This window comes from Ascaphus truei, chromosome 1 (genome assembly GCF_040206685.1).
Source record: "Ascaphus truei isolate aAscTru1 chromosome 1, aAscTru1.hap1, whole genome shotgun sequence".
Taxonomy (NCBI): Eukaryota; Metazoa; Chordata; class Amphibia; order Anura; family Ascaphidae; genus Ascaphus; species Ascaphus truei.
The window spans coordinates 372,170,644-372,185,211 of NC_134483.1; the positions used below are offsets into that span (position 1 = coordinate 372,170,644).

The 14,568-nt window shown below is 44.7% G+C and overlaps 1 protein-coding gene across 2 annotated transcripts in view; it reads left to right on the forward strand.

The window, feature by feature from the left end:
* Positions 1 to 14,568, forward strand: part of LOC142471168 (caspase-3-like) — a 36,974-nt gene that overhangs the window by 20,549 nt on the left and 1,857 nt on the right. For both annotated transcript variants that reach the window (XM_075577966.1, XM_075577959.1), the window contains 4 exons: positions 794 to 927; positions 2,930 to 3,061; positions 7,271 to 7,434; positions 11,906 to 12,008. In XM_075577966.1, coding sequence (XP_075434081.1) covers positions 794 to 927; positions 2,930 to 3,061; positions 7,271 to 7,434; positions 11,906 to 12,008 — 533 coding nt within the window. The remainder of the gene's footprint in view (positions 1 to 793; positions 928 to 2,929; positions 3,062 to 7,270; positions 7,435 to 11,905; positions 12,009 to 14,568) is intronic.

Sequence of the window (14,568 nt, forward strand, 5' to 3'; positions counted from 1 at the left end):
GAATGGATGGGGGAGGAGGATGGATGGATGGGGGGGAGGATGAATGGATGGGGGGGAGGATCGATGGATGGGGGAGGAGAGATGGGATGGATGGGAGGGAGATTAGAGGGGAGGGAGAGGGGAAAAAGAGGGAGGGATAGAGGGAGAGGGGGCGGACCACATACAGGAGGGGAAGTGAATATGCTCCCCCCCTCCACTGAACAACCTGGGGCCCAACGGTACCTTGGTTCTATAAATTGGGAGGACGCAGTATGTGGAATTGCCCCAGGTGCAAAAATATCCAGTTCCTCCTCTGCAGTACAGTAAATTTAAACCACCACGATCTGGTGTTCAAAGTCGAGGCTATATTGTGAATGTCCTTTATTTTTACAATTTGTGTACCTGTCAGTAGAACAAGGGAGGAAAGGTTGGGCAAAAGACAGATACTGTACATTGGTTCCCTCTTTCCACTTCTTGTGTGTTTTTTTATTTTTTATGCAATGACTGCTCCTCTTCTATGTGTATAGTGTTTAGATTTATTAAGTCATTATCTTGTAAAAATAAATACATCTGCTGTTTAAGCATTAAGTACTGTTTGAGGAAAGAGAACAGACTTGTGTCATTATGTGACGTCTGACATACAGGCTTTTTATTCTCTATTTGCACTCTAGTCTTAGCTGTTCTTATTTATTATGTTCAGATATGATGCATAAACTTATGAACAACATTAAAAACATTTGAAGTTCTTCTACAAGTACACAGTCAATATATGGGGGCATTTATATATCTGATCCTTTTTTTTTGTTCAATCCAGGACGAAAACTTCAGCTACTGATTCAGTGCCAGTGATAATAAAACCAGCAAAGGTTAACACATTTAACTATAAAATGGATTATGCAGAAACAGGCCTTTGCCTAATAATTGATACAAAAATCAGTCACTGCAGATGTAAGTGTTAAGGTTTCTTATTTTTTTTAGGTTTCTGTGCTTATTTATACAGTTATTGACCACTTTAATGTACCAGTCAGAAAAAGATGACATTTCGAAACCAGTTTATCTGGAAAGCTGTGTAATACGGTAGGCATAAGCTTATAGGGGACCATGTTAAAATGGATATGAAGTAAAGAGTGACACACTGAGCTCATTTGCATGCCATTTCCCAGAATCCCTAGCTGCAGTGGAAGCACTGTGTGCTAAGAGATAATGGGGAAAGGCAGGGATGCAGACCTGTCTGAGGCATGCGAATGTGCTCGCAAGTAATGATCTTTTTTATTTGATGATATTTGTATGGCAGTTTGGTTGTGCTGAAGCTTGGCACCCCTCAGTGAATGTGGACCTGAGTCAGTCATTCATGCTGCTTCTTTTTTTTTTCAAAACCATGACATGTTCTGTGTGATCCAATGTCCGTGAATGATTTTCATTAAATGTGCAAAATGTAATAGACAAGTTCCATGCAACACATATGCTAATAAAGTGAAACGTTTTTCAGTGGCATTTTGCATTTCTGTATCATTCATAGACATATAATTTCTTCACTCATGTTGTGCAAAAAACTCAGAATCAAATATACTGTAGGAAATAGTCATGGCACAATCGGACTTGAAAAACATACCTGGTTGGTGCTATAAAATGGAAAAAAATATGTATATGTATACAACTCATTGTATCTGTACATTTTTCTATATGTACAGTACATATATGTATATGTGCAGTATAACAGTGCTAGCTGCTAGCACTGTATAAGAAAATGTACATTTTTATTAGGCAAGATTGCGGCTTTTAGATTCAATATATCATATTCTGTCAATACGTGCTATTTTCGGTACAAACAACTGCACTGGAGCAACACGTATTTTACAAAATGTTCGTTAATTGCCTTTCGAAGTTTGGTTATACGTCTGCTTGGCTGTATATATGTATATTTTTGCCTAAACAAATGTGATTATTGATGTTCGCATGACATTAGCTTGAGCATAGTGGGACATTTACCAAGCAGTGCCAAGCCTTAGGATGCCATAAGACAGGGGAGCGCAAACTTTTTGTGCTGCGCCCCCCTGTCACTCTGCCCCCGGCTCTCGCGCCCCCCTGCCTACCTTCATTCGCGTCAGATGACGTCACACGCCCACGCAGCATCAAGTCACATGGTGCCGCGGCGTCTATTGACGCCGCGTTGCCATGGCGACGCAACACAGACGGCTGAATCCCGGTAAGTAAACAGTTGCAGGGGCCTCACGCGATCCCCCGGCATTTAATTTAAATGCCTGGGGGAAGAGCGCGGGGCCTCTGCAACTGCCCGCGCCCCCCCAGCACAATCTCCCGCCCCCCCTGGGGGTCGCGCCCCCCACTTTGCGCACCGCTGCCATAAGACACCTGAATGGACTATAAGGTGCCTTATGGCTTAGTAAATATGTCCCATATTATGCTTATGCAGAGGGAGTGGGGCTCAGACTCGACACCTCAGTTGTCATTAAAAGGAGATTGCATAGGTACTAATTCACCTTTAAAAACAATATTATGCTGCATTGCTACTACTCAAGTGGCAAGTAGAGTAAATTGTCTTATTGAGCTGAATCACTTCCTTAGAATTTCACCACTGTTACATACTAGTAGAAACACACACGTTTGCCCTCTTCGCTATAATAAAGCTCAGGCTATCTACCAGATGGGCAGCATTGGTGCAGTGAAACTCATAAGGTGAAGACTAGTTCTCACAAATTCCACTTCACATTGCACAGAGCAATAGGAGTGTTCTGCACAAGACATTTCTAATGGGTAGAACATAACGACGAGAACAAGGGAGGTATTTATACCTTTTTTTTTTCTCAATGAAATACAGGCACAAAAAAAATAAGTAACAAGATTGATTGCTACAAATTTATTATCTGTTTTCTGGCAAAGCTGGTGCTATTGATTGCACGGAAGCACTAAATGCCGTGTTTTCCCATTCCAGACGAGAGGAATCTTCGGGAAGAGAGTACAGACAAGGATTTAGAAGCTCTCAAGTTCACCTTTGAAACTTTGGGGTTTACAGTGCAAATTGAAACCACAGACACAGACTACATAGAACCTTGTTTGAAGAAAGGTGAGTCGTTTTTTTATGACACAAAGCTCTAATAACTTCACAATTTATAATCCGCTTTATCAAATGATTGAAAATCTTCTTTGTAATCAATAGCTTGCAGAATGAGAGTCTGCCTTTAGGTTCTGTATTTGAGTACCACAATAATAATGAGCTTTCATGCTTTCCGGAAACAGCAGACACATGATCACACCATAGAAAGGTGGACAGTGTCAGTTAACCAAGTTCTGTGTAGACGGATGGAAATGGGCAATAAGGTGTCTCCTTGTGGCAGAGCATTGCTGAGTAAATATGGGTCTGCTCGTTTGGCATTTGGAGCTGTATTTACTAAGTGGTGCTACACCATTAGACATTTTTGGGAGCCACAAAATGGCCAATGCACTTGAAAGGAATGGAAAGTGTCTTATGAACTGGAAGTTTTCTTAATAATAACTTTATATAGCGCTTTCCTCCAATGGGACTCAAAGCACTTCACAGTTACAAAAAGGAAAAAAGAAGAAAACATTTAAAGCTATAAAAGAGACCAAACACAAGGAAATGATACAATACTGTAGTTATTAAATGCCGGACAGGTTGTGGTTCATTAATTAAATGCTTGGGCAAACGTCTTGAGCCTGTTTTTATAGATTTCCTGGTGTTGGTGCTACCTGTATGGCTCACAGGAGGCTCTGAGCATCCGCCAGTGGTAGTGGGGATAATCAGGACAGGCATTTAGGGATCTTTACAGATTCTTGCTCGGTGTTGCAGCGCCTCCATTCCCACAGGGTCTATTAGAATAGGTGCAGTCCCCTATGGAAAACACTCACTCCCTGAAGAAACTGCAGCCTCAGGCAGGAGTATAAAAACAGGAACAGTTCTTTATTGCAGCAAGTACACAGCACACCTCACAGCATACTCTTTACTTTGGTCCCTGGACTCAACCCCCAGGGCTTGAGGCCCGAAAGGTCTATCCTTGACTCCCATACTGCCTGGTGGTGTATGGGGTAGCTGATTCCACTCTCCTGAGGGAGGGGAAGGAAGGTGAACCAGAGCCCTGGCTCCACACTTCCAACTCTGCACAGACAAACAAAATTTAGGCTACAACCCCTTTTGTACCCAGCGGAGGGTCCTAGGTCTGAGCCCCTGATAGGGCAGTACCAAGGCCGTAGGCCCCCCTCCCTGCCACTCAAGGGAGTTGTTTACTTCTGCCGCAAGGAGCATGGATTTAACCTTAACACTGCCTGCGCTGGTACCATGGCTTATGTGTTAGGCAGGGCAGATTAGTAGCCCTGGGGGCACCTGGCTACATAAGGAAAAAACAGTGTAGCGTGTGAGAAGTGGTGCTCAAAAAAATCACATAAGGCTCTGTATTGAACTTGAGGATAAATTATATATAACAGTCCAGATGTTAGTAGGATGATAGACAAAAATGAAACATAATTAGCATACCCTTGGTGAGATAAGTGCCTAGTATTGTATGTCTTTATTTATATAGCGCCATAAATGTACATAGCGCTTCACAGTAGTGATACATGTTGTAATCATATAAATATCAAATAATATAAATAACAGGTCATTGGAATAAGTGCTTCAGACATAAAAGTAACATTAAGGAAGAGGAGTCCCTGCTCCGAGGAGCTTACAATCTAATTGGTAGGTAGGGGAATGTATAGAGACAGTAGGAGGGAATTCTAGTAAGTGCGTCTGCAGGGGGTCAAGCTTTATGTTTCATGTGTCCAGGATTATCCACAGTGCTATTCATATGCTTCTTTAAGCAAATGTGTCTTAAGGTGGGTCTTAAAGGTGGATAGAGAGGGTGCCAGTCGGGTATTGAGGGGAAGGGCATTCCAGAGGTGTGGGGCAGTCAGTGAAAAAGGTTTAAGCGGGAGAGGGCTTTATATACAAAGGGGGTAGAAAGAAGACATCCTTGAGAAGAACGCAAGAGTCGGGATGGTGCATAGCGAGAAATTAGGGCTGAGATGTAAGGAGGGGCAGAAGAGTGTAAAGCTTTAAAAGTGAGGAGGTGAATTGAGTGTGAGATGCGGAATTTGATCGGAAGCCAGGAGAGGGATTTCAGGAGTGGAGATGCGGAGACAGATTTAGGAAAGAGTAGAGTGATTCTGGCAGCAGCGTTTAGGATAGATTGTAGGGGAGACAGGTGAGAGGCAGGGAGGCCGGACAGCAGGAGGTTGCAGTAATCGAGACGGGAGAGAATAACGGCCTGAGTCAGAGTTTTAGCAGTCGAGCAACAGAGGAAAGGGCGTATCTTTGTGATATTACAGAGGGAAAAGCGACAGGTTTTAGAAACGTTTTGAATGTGAGAGGAGAATGTGAGAGAGGAATCAAGTGTGACCCCTAGGCAGCGTGCTTGGGCTACTGGGTGAATGATCATATTTCCAACAGTAATGAGGAAGGAGGTAGTTGGGCCAGGTTTGGGAGGACGTATGGAGGAGCTCTGTTTTTGCCATGTTAAGTTTCAGTCGGCGGATTGCCATCCAGGATGATATTCCAGAGAGACATTCAGAAACTTTGGTCTGTAGAGCAGGTGTAAGGTCAGGGGTTGAAAGGTAAATGTGTGTCGTCAGCATAGAGGTGATATTTAAACCCAAAAGATGTGATTAGGTCACCTAGAGAGTGTGTGAAAAGAGAAGGGGTCCCAGGACAGAGCCCTGGGATACCCCTACAGAGAGATCAATAGAGGAGGAGGAGGTGTTAGCAAGAGACACTGAAAGTACGATGGGAGAGGTAAGAGGAGATCCAGGATAGAGCTTTGTTACGAATACCAAGAGTATGTTGAATGTGGAGGAGAAGAGGGTGGTCCATGGTGTCAAATGCTGCAGAGAGGTTGAGTAATATGAGCAGAGTGTAATGACCTCTGTCTTTGGCAGCATGGAGGTCGTCTGTTATTTTAGTGAGGGCTGTTTCCGTGGAGTGAGCAGTGCGGAAGCCAGATTGCAGAGGGTCTAGGAGAGAATGGGTGTTGAGAAAGTGGATCAAGTGAGAGAATACAAGACGTTCAAGGAGTTTAGAGGCAAAAGGCAGGAGGGAGACAAGTCGATAGTTATAAGGACAGGTAGGGTCAAGCTTGCTGTTTTTTTAGTAATGGTATAACGGTTGCATGTTTGAAGGAGGATGGAAAGGTACCAGAGTAGAGGGAAGAGTTAAAAAAATCTGTGTGAGCGTAGGGATTATAGAAGGAGCAAGAGGTTTTAGGAGATGGGAAGGAATGGGATCAAGAGGGCAGGTGGCAGAGGGAGAAGAGGAGATCAGCAGTGACACATCCTCCTCCGAGATAGCAGAAAAAGAGTCAAGAAAGGCAGGAGGAGAGTGGTGTCCACCTGACATCCACAAATAATGACACACCAATATATGTCCCAACTCAAGGTAATAAATATATATATCGCAGATTAAGTCTGCTGACAGGACTTATATCAGGGCACTATGGCCCGTTACCTGCCAGCTTCCAGTATCCAAGCAGCAGCCACAGCGTGCAATCTGTTGTAGTAGAAATCCAGAGACGAAGTATGTAGCAGGGCACAGCAATTATGACATCCAATCTTGGATGTCACTTCTGCTGTGCCCTGCTACATACTTCGTCTCTGCATAAGGCAAAAAGCAGCAACAGAAAATGAAGATTGGCAGCATTTTTTTTACTTGCTCCTCTTGCACAGTCACTGTTGCAATGTCAAGAAAGAGATCAATGTGAAGGGGACACAAACAATGAGTAAAAAGTTAAAATGAGAATGAACACACGAGGAGGCTGTAACAAAGAGACTAATTACATTAGATGGGAATAGCTGGGGTCAGAATTTTGTTAAGCAGTTGGAGGATACAGTTATTATTACTACTTGAAATGTGAAACATTTGCGACAGTGCAATAAAAAATAATAATTGTATAAGGATTATTTCATTTTAAATGTATTTTAATCTAACAGAGGTGAAGGATTTATGAGATTTTAACAGTGATACTTGGGCTTAAATTGGCAGAGAGAGAAGACATAGGATTTGCCTGTGCACATGCTAGGCCACTGAGCTACACTTACACATGAGCTACACTTACACATGAGCTACACTTACACATTGCTGAAATATCCTTAGCAGCATTGTTAGTGGCTGCTTTGAAGGACCCTCTGGTAGTGAACTGATTTAAGGCACCAAATGCATCATATTATATGATACAGTATATTTATATAGTTGCTCATGTTGCTAACACATTCTTGTTTGTCATTTCAGCTGCTAATGAGGACCACAGTAAGAGAAGCTGTTTTGTTTGCGTAGTATTGGTTGATGAGAAAGACGCTACATTTAATCTGGGTGGTTCAAAAGAACTAACGTACCATTTCACTGGAGATAAGTGCAGGGGTCTTGTTGGAAAACCAAAAATGTTCTTTGTACTGGTAAATATTGAAACTATTTTGAAATAAAGCTTTAGTTTCTCCTTTTAATTAATAACATCTTTTTTTAATTGTATAACAAATAAGACAAACAGCACCACCTAAATGGATAATAACGCCCAATAGGATTAATATAGATTAATATAGATAAGGTGCAGGGAGACAAGGAGTGCCCGCCAACTCCAAAAGGGTAATATATTGAAACAAATAGCAACGCCGCACTCAGAAATACTTAAGTCAGAAATACTTCAAAATAGTATATTTTACTCATAAATATGAGAATAAAAGTGAAATACTGTTGATGAACAGCTGAAATCAGTATACTGTTGAAATTAATATATTACTGAAATGGACTGGGGGGGTCTCTGGAGAAGGATTGAAGGCGATGTTCTGTTTCCATTTTGTCTGTTATGTTTTCAGTCTCCATTTTGAGTGTAAGAATGAGCGTGTGGTTTGAATGTGTTTTGCTCACAGTAGATTTATGACTGTGCCTGAAGTAACGCCCACATTCCTGGTAATAAGAAGTTCCTGGTTTCTATAGAGAACTGTTTTAATCTAGTTTTAATGATCTGTAAGATGATTGGTTTAAGAATTAAGGAGTGGTTATCATATTTTGCCTAGTAACCTATTTTAGACAAAGGAATCTAAAGTGTATATAAAGCCTGCTCGGGCTCTCGTCGGGCAGAGAGTCTTATAGACTTTTGAATGTGTATGATCATACCATGCAATAAACTTCTCATTATCAAGGAACCCATGTTTGTGAGTGTGTGAACAGGAAGGACAAACAAATAGGGAAAAATAAGGGAGGAAAAAAAGGAAAAAGAAAAAATAACACCATAATATTCACAAAAGTGTCAAGAGGGGCAACACTAACGTTTCAGAGTGATAACCCCTTTCTTCTGGCCCATATTTATGAGCAGTGCTTGACAAATCACCCAAAAATCTACTCGCCGAACCAAAAAATCTACTCGCCACCCTGTCCCGCCCCCAAAATAAAATATATAAATAAAATAAATGTAATAAATTCCTAGTAAGAACAACATTCATTTTTGACATAAGTTTATTTATTGTATTACATTATACAACAATTAGTCCTTGTTACGTGTGTGTGTGTGTGTGTGTAAGTAAATGTCGGATCTAGAAATAACCAGTGTCTGGATGTCCCCGCTTCACAATATCTAAAGCAGCAATCCAGCCAGGGATCTTACCTGATCCGCAGTCCCTCTATGTCCAGGTACCCTCATTCCCGCAATGTTATACATTGGATGGGATGTGTTCCCTACCTGTCTTCTGGGTTAGGGGGGATTCCGATGTCTCCCATGTGAAGCTTGAGTCAGATCTGTAAGAAAGCAGTATAGGTTATTTCGGTGTAGTGTAGGGCAGTTAAGATATATAGGGTAAATAAGATATCCAGATCCAGAGTGTGAGACAGAGTGTGGGTGAGAGACACAGAGAGAGACAGGGTGAGAGAGAGACGGTGAGAGACAGAAACAGAGAGGGGGTGATTGGGTGGGGTGATTGGGTGTGGGGTGACGGGGTGATTGGGTGGGGTGATTGGGTGGGGTGACGGGGTGATTGGGTGGGGTGACGGGGTGATTGGGTGGGGTGACGGGGTGATTGGGTGGGGTGACGGGGTGATTGGGTGGGGTGACGGGGTGATTGGGTGGGGTGACGGGGTGATTGGGTGGGTGACAGGGTGATTGGGTGGGTGATGGGGTGATTGGGTGGGTGACGGGGTGATTGGGTGGGTGACGGGGTGATTGGGTGGGTGACGGGGTGACTGGGTGATTGGGTGGGGTGACGGGGTGACTGGGTGACTGACAGGGGAGGGTGACAAAGTGACGGGGATGGTGACAGGGGAGGGTGACAGGGTGACTGTGACAGGTAGGGTGACTGTGACAGGGGAGGGTGACTGTGACAGGGGAGGGTGACTGTGACAGGGGAGGGTGACTGTGACAGGGATGGGTGACAGGGTGACTGTGACAGGGGAGGGTGACAGGGTGATTGTGACAGGGGAGGGTGACAGGGTGACTGTGACAGGGGAGGGTCACAGGGTGACTGACAGGGGAGGGTGACTGTGACAGGGGAGGGTGACTGGGTGACTGACAGGGGAGGGTCACAGGGTGACTGACAGGGGAGGGTGACTGTGACAGGGTGACTGTGACAGGGAGGGTGTCTTGACTGTGACAGGGAGGGTGACTGTGACAGGGGAGGGTGACAGGGTGACTGTGAAATGGGAGGGTGACTGACAGGGGAGGGTGACTGTGACAGGGTGACTGTGAAAGGGGAGAGTGACTGTGACAAAGTGACAGTGTGACTGTGAAAGGGGAGGGTGACAGGGTGACTGTGGCAAAGTGACTGTGACAGGGTGACTGTGAAAGGGGAGGGTGACTGTGACAGGGGAGGGTGACTGTGACAGGGGAGGGTGACAGGGGAGGGTGACAGGGTGACTGTGAAAGGGGAGGGTGACTGTGACAAATTGACAGTGTGACTGTGACAGGGTGACTGTGAAAGGGGAGGGTGACTGTGACAAATTGACAGTGTGACTGTGACAGGGTGACTGTGAAAGGGGAGGGTGACAGGGTGACTGTGACAGGGCGACTGTGACAGGCAGGGTGACTGACAGGGAGGGTAACTTGACGGTGACAGGGGAGGGTGACAAGGTGACTGTGACAGGAAAGGGTGACAGGGGAGGGAGACTGGGTGACTGACTGGGGGGTGCCCTACACACCCACACACACACTACATGATGCAGCTATGGATGAAGGGGGGAAGGCAGGCGATCCGAGCAGGCAGCTCCCCGCCCCCTGTACCCACTGTGCGCTAACCACGACCGCAACTGCCCCGCTCCCCCCTCCCCGCTACCCCCGCGCCCATCTCCCGCGCCGGGCGAGGGAGCATCGGGAGGCAAAGGACTGCATTGCCCCCTCCCGAGGGAAGAAACACCACCAGCCCAATGGCGCCCCCCCCCCCCGCCACGGGCGGGCAGATGCCAAAAGACGGAGGAGTGGGAAGCCGCACTCGCGCCCCCCCCTACACACACAAATCTAAGTGTAGGTGCCGGGGGCCGCACGGGACACGCCAGGGGGGCCGCAGGGGACATGCCAGCAGGGCCACACGGGGGGGCAAGTAAGGACCACAAGGGGGGGCGCACGCACTGGAGGCAGGGAATAACACAATACATACCTTTTCCTGAATCGAAAAGGAAGGGCAGGTTCAATTCCCAGCCTGGCTGCTGCGGGGAGGGGAAATAAAAAATCCGGGCAGCACGTCGTCGCGTCACACCAATCAGGAAGAGGGTCCGGGCAGCACGTCGTCGCGTCACACCAAACAGGAAGAGGGTCCGGGCAGCACGTCGTCGCGTCACACCAAACAGGAAGAGGGTCCGGGCAGCACGTCGTCGCGTCACACCAATCAGGAAGAGGGTCCGGGCAGCATGTCGTCGCGTCACACCAAACAGGAAGAGGGTCCGGGCAGCACGTCGTCGCGTCACACCAAACAGGAAGAGGGTCCGGGCAGCACGTCGTCGCGTCACACCAATCAGGAAGAGGGTCCGGGCAGCACGTCGTCGCGTCACACCAATCGGGAAGAGGGATTTAAAAAATTTTTTTGATTATATATACAAGCAAAGAACCGTGTGCGCTGCGCGGCCATGAGGGGGGGTCGCCAGGGGGCCAAATCCGGTCGCCAGGTGCGACAAGGCGTCCGTATTTGTCGAGCAGTGTTTGTGAGTAAAATATACCATTTTGAAGTATTTCTGACTTAAGTATTTTTGAGTGTGGGATTGCGATTTGTTTCAATATGTTTTTTTGATATCACTCTATCTAGTACCACTTTAAGAATAGAATTAATCAGGAGTCATTATAAGTTAGGAAGTATTTCTTTACGTTTAGGACGTTATTCAGATATGTCATTTCCCAACTGTGAACTTAAAATCTTTACTTATCTATTTCCTGACTGATTTAAATGTACCCACAGTTAAAATGTTCATTGTAAAAGCACAACATGGATGTTAATATTAGCAAAGTACAAAGAACTCTACAAAAATGCATTAAGTCTATTTTACATGAGAAAAATTATATACGCAATTTTAGCACATTTTCTTAGACTGCTGTATTAAATCACAAAATTGGAACATTTATCTAATTTTCTAGTGCACAGTTATGATAGGAAATAGTCTTAAGCAGTTTTAAACAATACATATTTGTTAATTGTATCCCAAACAGCAGTAGACTACCTAAAACCACAATCCCCACGGTTGATTTTTTTTTGTTTGTAGTTTTTCAAATAGTTTGAAATGTAGATTTCTCCTCTTAACGGCCCTAAGGCTTTTTCCGTGTTGAGCCAAAGACTAATGGCAATGTCATCTGAACGTGCCAGTACAAGCCTTACAAGTACAAAAAAACAACTTACAGGCGTACTGTACAAATAACCATTTCACACAAACATGCTCCTTTTTTTCCCCATTGTCCAGGGAACTGAAATCTCTACATCTTATGCTATGAGTCTTGTTAGAAAAGTGCCTGCAAAAATCCCTGTCCAGGCAGACTTTCTTAAGGTTTCCTTCATATCCAGTGGTAAGATATCATTACATAATGCACTGTTGTGTTTTTCTTGTCCTGTGTAACCGCCTTCATGATGTTGTTATATTTGCTATTGTTTATCAAAGAAATATTTACAGCTGGGCAATTTATTTGAACATTTCTAAATGATGTATACATAATTTAAATACAAATACATTATATACAGTCAATAATTGACAAGCTGCCTAGCAATAAATTGTACTTTCGGTCCTTGCACCCACTAGCAGGTTCTAAAAACATTGCTGTTTTCGAAACACTGTTTTTAAGAGGATGGGCGGTGCTCAAACATCTGCTGCACTAAGCTACCTCTGGTACTTTTGTAACGTTTTTGTTACAACGTTTTGTAACAAGTGCTCCTCAAACTAAAACTAAGCAGCCAATGTGGACCTGACTTACTACAATCTAGGTTCCTACGACTTGGTGCCCCAGCCATTGCCAAACCAATTGCGTCCATAGTCAACTCTATCCTGTCTGCAGGCCATATCCATAAGACCTGGAAAACTGCCAGAGTTGTCCCAATCTTCAAAAGTGGGGACAAAAACACTGTCTCAAACTACAGGCCAATCTCACTTCTCCCAATTCTATCCAAAGTCATGGAAAAATGTGTCCACTGCCAATTAAGCGATTTCTATACCAAGACAAATTTCCCTAGCCAATTCCAATCTGGGTTTCGTCCCAAACACTCCACCGTAACTACCCTGCTAAAAGTTTGCAATGAAATCCAGTGTGGAATGGAACGGGGACAACTCACTGGTGCAGTATTCCTAGATTTTGCAAAGGCTTTTGACACAGTTGATCATGCTATCCTGCTTAACAAACTCCAGAGCTCTGGAATAGGGAAGCATGCTTTAAACTGGTTTCAGTCCTACCTATCAGGAAGATCCCAACATGTGTCCATCTCAGGCTCTAACTCCACCCCCCTGGATATCACCTGTGGTGTCCCGCAAGGCTCTGTTCTGGGGCCCCTACTCTTCTCAGTGTTCATTAATGATCTTCCCACAGCTTGTAAGGAAGCCTCAATACACATGTATGCAGATGACACAATCCTATATGCACACAGCCATAGCCTCTCTGACCTTCAACACATACTTCAGTCTGACTTTTTAAGACTCGAAAACTGGATTTCCCAAAACAAACTGTTTTTAAACACTGACAAGACTGTAACAATGGTATTTGGGACCAAGACTACATTTTTAAAGCTTCCAGTGACTGAGCTCCTGATTAGAACCAACGCTAACACCACCCTAACCCCTGTCACTAGTTTTAAATACCTGGGCTTATGGTTTGACTCCCACTTAACATTCGGGATGCACATTGATACCCTGACAACCAAGACCTATGCCAAACTAGGTGTACTTTACAGGAACAAATCCTCCCTAAGTCTCCTGGTCAGAAAGCGTATCGCACAGCAGATGCTAATGCCAATTATTGACTATGGAGACATAGTATACGGCTCGGCACCTCAAACCCACCTTAGCAAACTTGACACCCTCTACAATTCAATTTGTCGTTTTGTTCTTCCATGCAACTACAACACACATCACTGCGATATGCTCAAAGAACTATATTGGTCATCACTAGAGTCTAGGCGCAAAGTTCACCTTTCCTGTCTTGCCTTTAAATTCTTCATGAGCAAGCTACCCAGCTATCTGAACAAGCTCCTCACCCCTACCACATGCAGCACTTATCACCTGAGATCAGACTCCAAAAGACTGTTCATGGTCCCAAGGCTCAACAAAGTATCCGGACGTTCCTCCTTCTCCTACCGTGCACCCCAAAACTGGAACAACCTACCAGAGACTCTCACATCCAGCACCAGTTTAAGTTCTTTCAAAACTAAGGCTGTCTCACATTTTAACCGTCGAAACCCTGATGAAGAGACCGTTAAGGTTTCGAAACGCGTTGGAAGAAATAACTGATTGTTTTATGAACTCTGGACTCTGCAATACCCCTGTGCGGGCTCACACAGTGCCTGGAAAGACTGCGACGCGCTGTCGCTCCTGAGTGACGTCACGAACCCGGAAGCGCCGGACCGGAGAGCTGAACAGCGTGTGTTGTGCTGTTGTGGAGTTTGCCTGACTGGAGGACACTGTCTGTATCACGAGTCTTGCTGGACTGCATAGGATCGTGCTGGAGAATATCCAGGACATAGCCCGAGATCGAGTGACCGTGACAGGAGGAGCTGTGTGTTTACACTGAAGACATCCTCACTGCCGTCCCGATTGGTGCATGGGTAACACTAACCCCTGACATGCTTGTTTACATTTGTTTTATGTACGCATAATACTTACCTTATTTATGGGTCTCTAATATAATTTTTAATGCACTATGAGCGTTGTGCGCTGTGTTTTTTGTGTATTCTGTTCATATTAGGGGGTGTTTGAGCCATCCCTGGTGTCACAGCTGCAGACGCTTCATTTCGAGTTTACCAGGTCACGTTATATATATATATATATATATATATATATATATATATATCACTATTCACTACTTCACGTTTATATTGTTTGTAGTTGCGCACCTATTCCTCACTCTTGTTCACAGTCTCTCAGGC